General features: G+C 36.7%; 3 protein-coding genes across 3 annotated transcripts in view; all 3 read left to right on the forward strand.

Moving 5' to 3' along the window:
- Nucleotides 1–61: 61 nt before the first annotated feature.
- On the forward strand, nt 62–791 carry LOC111380216 (40S ribosomal protein S28-2). The gene has a single exon (XM_023003714.1). It carries the CDS (start codon nt 296–298, stop codon nt 491–493), a length of 198 nt encoding a protein of 65 aa, XP_022859482.1. The 5' UTR covers nt 62–295; the 3' UTR covers nt 494–791.
- Nucleotides 792–1,807: 1,016 nt separating this feature from the next.
- LOC111380208 lies at nt 1,808–3,409 on the forward strand. The gene is made up of 2 exons (XM_023003704.1): nt 1,808–2,704; nt 2,842–3,409. Exons 1-2 carry the CDS (start codon nt 1,964–1,966, stop codon nt 2,962–2,964), a joined length of 864 nt encoding a protein of 287 aa, XP_022859472.1. The 5' UTR covers nt 1,808–1,963; the 3' UTR covers nt 2,965–3,409.
- Nucleotides 3,043–4,384, forward strand: part of LOC111380222 — an 11,587-nt gene continuing 10,245 nt past the window's right edge. Inside the window, exons 1-2 of the mRNA XM_023003721.1 lie at nt 3,043–3,103; nt 3,207–3,384. Coding sequence (XP_022859489.1) covers nt 3,043–3,103; nt 3,207–3,384 — 239 coding nt within the window. The remainder of the gene's footprint in view (nt 3,104–3,206; nt 3,385–4,384) is intronic.

Raw genomic sequence — 4,384 nt, forward strand, 5'->3', positions numbered from 1 at the left:
CATTAGTGAATACAACTAGAATTATTCCTTTAGGTAAAGTACATTCCACTTCATGTTAATTGTCAACTATAGTTTGTTCATTATTTTGAATACTAGTCTATTTTTCATATATAACGAAGACGAATGCTTATTCTTCATTGGATAGATGTGATGAAGAATTAATTACTTTTGCTAATTTTAGGCAACTCAATGCTATTTACCTGATAGCTTTTTATGAATAGCTTTGCTAAAGCCGTTTGAGTTGTCCTGTGTTGAAATGTGAATTTAAACTGTTGAAACCGTACTCTTTTGTAGAATGGATTCACAGATTAAACATGCCATTGTCGTGAAGATCATGGGCAGGACTGGCTCTCGAGGTCAAGTCACCCAAGTGAGAGTGAAATTTATTGATGATCAGAATCGATTCATCATGAGAAATGTCAAGGGACCTGTCAGGGAGGGTGACGTACTCACCCTGCTCGAATCTGAGAGGGAGGCAAGGAGGCTTCGTTGATGTCTTTATCTCTTAATGAGTTTTTGGTAGTTTGACATGATATTCTAATGTAAGCTTTTTTCCATGGTTTATGCTTTTTTGGGAATTCGTAGTAGACTTTGGTGTGACTGTGGGATGTTGTTTTGTTTTCTTTTTCAATTCACTTCTATGCTTTTCTTTTATGTTAAAAAATCTGAGTTTGCGGCTTATTCTCTTTCCGGTGCAATTTGAAGAATGCTTGGACTACCGTTTTGCTGCACTTGGTTTATGGACCAAAGTCCAATTCTAAATAAAACAATGTATACAACCATTTTATTCAGAGGTTTTTGATATTATTTTTTTAAATATTGAGTTGGAAATTGCAAGGTTTTCTTTTGTAAAGGATTTGATTCTTGCTAGAAGAATATATTTAGCCCTTTTTGACAACCATTTTTGAAGAAAATGAGTTTTTGAATTGTAGTTTATTAGAAAACGTGTGGTTAAAAAGTTGAAGGATTTTTAAATTTACTTGAAGATTATTTTGTTGTGAGTGGTTGAAAATAATGGAGGGAAAGAAAATTTTTGAAGGGGCAGTATTTGTACATTTTAAACATGCGTCTTCTGGAGACCGCTTTCTCGATTACGCAACAGTTGTACCTGTGACAAGTGGGTCAATTAAATAATTGCGTCTAACAGTTCCAACCACACGTTTCATCCCGACATACGAACACAAGATTTTATTGGAAATGGTATGATAATGAATATCAGCATTTTTGGATACCTGAGAAATGGACAAAATGGGTCGTTTATCATATATTTCAAACGTTTCTCTTCTTTTATCTGGATATTAGTTGTACAAAATGGTAGGACAGGTAAATATTTCAATTATAGTATGCATATTAGGTGGAAAATTTTATGGGCGTATTTTTAAGACTAGCTGTCTAAAGAACCGTCTAGTAATTTGCTCGAACCAAAGAAATAAAAATCAACTTAAATACCAAACAATGGACAGGTTCGTTGATTTTTAATAGCATCTTTTTGCCCTTTTGCTCGTTGTGGTCCACTTTCCTGTCAATATCATTCCTCTCCAACTTACCAAGCAACCAATAAATATATTTTTAGAGTGAGACTAAAATAAGATAAGAATCTCCTCTATATGGTGTATTGACGACTTTTTCTTTCTTATGCAAAGTAACAATTTATTAATCGTAGAAACCTTCAACAAATCAGAAAGAAAATTGTAAAATAAAGTACGTAGCAGCCCAATCCAATCATTAAAGAGCGAGGGTTTCCTTGGTGGGACATATGGACCATTGTCAATTTGTATGCTTATAGAGGATAAGCTTTTCCATTATATTCCTCCAAAAAGCCGATTCAACATAGTGCAACAAGACATGAAGAAGGGGGTGGCTTAATCTCAATTGGATTCCACACTACACTCCATGCGAGCCACCTTCTTTTACCACCAAGATTCATACCCTTTTGAGCCCTCTATCAATCATTATTTCTTCAATGAAATCCTTAAGCGGAATGGATCTTGAAGAGTGGGAACTTCTACCTGATGATGGATTTCTCGAAATCCATGATGATGGAGGGAAGAAAATCTACTCTAGGAAGTATAGTAGTGGTTTAACTAGTGTTCTTGAGACGAATTACTTCGTCTGTCCAACTAAATCTAGTCCACAATTCGTCGAATCAACAACCAATCAACTTTTACCAGTCCCAATTCACTTGGAACCGACAATTCTCAAACCGTGTGATCAGGAGATACCTAATCAAGTCCCGGTTGAGGTTAAGATGATGCCATCAGTTTTACCGGAGAAGATCAAACCTTTGAATACCGGATCGGCTTCTGAAGCTGATGAAGACCTGGTTTCCCAAGTTTTCTTCAAGAAAATGAAGGAGCCTGAATTTGTCGACATGAAAGTGGAGTCACCCAAGTCTAGTAGAAGTGGAATCATGCCTCAGATTGAAGGTACAGGCTTTTATCAGTTTGAAGAAAATGGAGAGGCTTATAAAGTGGAGGCCTTGGACGGCAAGAGTTGTGCATCAAAAGTAAAAGGTGATTCAGACATGGATATGGAGGAAAATAATTGGGGATTAAATATATGGAAATGGAGTTTAAATGGAGTTGGCGCTATTTTCTCCTTTGGAGTCGCGGCTGCCACTGTCTCCTTCATCATCTTTGGGAGTCACCAGAGAAGTAAACAGCAGAATCAAAAGCTTCAGTTGCAAATCTATACAAATGACAAGGTATGTACCTCAATTCAGTTCCATCAACTAAATCCCTTTTTGTCACTCAATCAAGATTTCAAGAATGTGAAATCATACATTTGTGATCTCTTTAATTGATTAAAACGGATTAATAACACGATCTTGTGGGGATACAGAGGATCGAGCAAGTCGTTCACCACGCAAGTAAGCTAAACGAAGCAATATCAGCTGTTACTGTTAGAGGAGTTCCCCTCACTAGAGCACATGTTACCTCTGGTGGATATTATGAGGCTCATTGAAACTGGGCAGGTTTACTTATTTTTATCAGCATTACTTATCTCTTCATAAATAAGACGATCCTGTAGTATAAAATGTTAATGGCGCTGTGTATGAAAACATATTTGAGTGTTATTTATTCATCATACAAGAGTGAGACTGGTATTTGGTGATCACTGCATCAGAAGAAAGTGTGTGGTAAAACTTCGGCATATGTTCATGCCCATTTGTCAGCGTGTGGTACTTGCCAATGTGCGATGATCAGATGTTGCCCTCTTGACATCGTTCGGAAACTCGGGATGTTGGCTTGGGATCGGCAACTGCTTGTGCGCACAGTGCACAGCACTTGCTGCTCCGACTAATTGTCTACCCTTTCTAGGTGTAAATTCTATGTTATGTCTGGCCTTGTCTAAGGGCATATCTTTTGTTTTACTTCTTCTGAAGTAATCACAAACACTTTTTTGATTATGGATCCACTACTAGAAATAATGCACTTTTTTCTTGATAGAAAACGACTTATGATAGAATACGTCTTGTTCATCTTGACGAAATGGTTGGACTAGCTATCTTAGTGCCAAATATTTCACAATGTTCAGCAGCAGGTGCTATAGCATAATTGATATTAAAATTACCTTCTGATAACAAAACGAGCAAACATAGACATTGAACCTTGTTGTATAAGTGTTGTGCCATTTAGTGTGCGATGTATGTGGCGGCATGGGTTATGATTCACGTATAGGGCAAGCGGGACAGACACAAGGAGCGGGGCTCGTGCGATTTTTATTTTTTTTGTGTAGGTCGGACCTACCGACTTGCCCGTGAGGGGCCTATATATATAGTGCCCTGTACTTAGGGCATCATTCGTGGCAGCATAGTAGCAAATTTTGTATTAGTTGAAAATTAAAAAATAAAATAAAGTAATTGCGAAGTACTTGTTGATCGTGTGGCTTCAATGTACCTAGGCGAAAAAAGTGTCCTTGGTAGGGTAGAATGTCACTATTTTATCCACTAAAAACACCCCCTCAAAAAGCAATAGTAGTGAGGATCAATATTAAAGTATAATGCTATTACTTATAAGATTAATTCCAGCCAACATTATGTAAAAAGAGATTGGAATATTAGATTTAAACAAAAATATTCCTAACATTTTAAATGTGAGTTGATTCAAGTTTCAAGAATAGTGAGTGACGGCGTTATTCTTTTCTGAGCTCAATCCATCAGATTTCTCCCTTCCTTAGCAGATATTGTATTAGCCATCGAAAGAGACTGATTTAACAACAATACCATCCAAAATAAATTATATTTAATTTCGTGTCCCACACGCTTGATTTGGCTGACTGATTTGATGAATCTAATGCACCCACGTATTTGTATTCTTATATGTAGAATAGAATTGTGAAAAATGGCTATGTGATAAGATGCAATTAACAGCGTTACGTGTTT

The sequence above is a fragment of the Olea europaea genome, unplaced genomic scaffold (assembly GCF_002742605.1).
Source record: "Olea europaea var. sylvestris unplaced genomic scaffold, O_europaea_v1 scaffold2107, whole genome shotgun sequence".
Classification (NCBI taxonomy): domain Eukaryota; kingdom Viridiplantae; phylum Streptophyta; class Magnoliopsida; order Lamiales; family Oleaceae; genus Olea; species Olea europaea.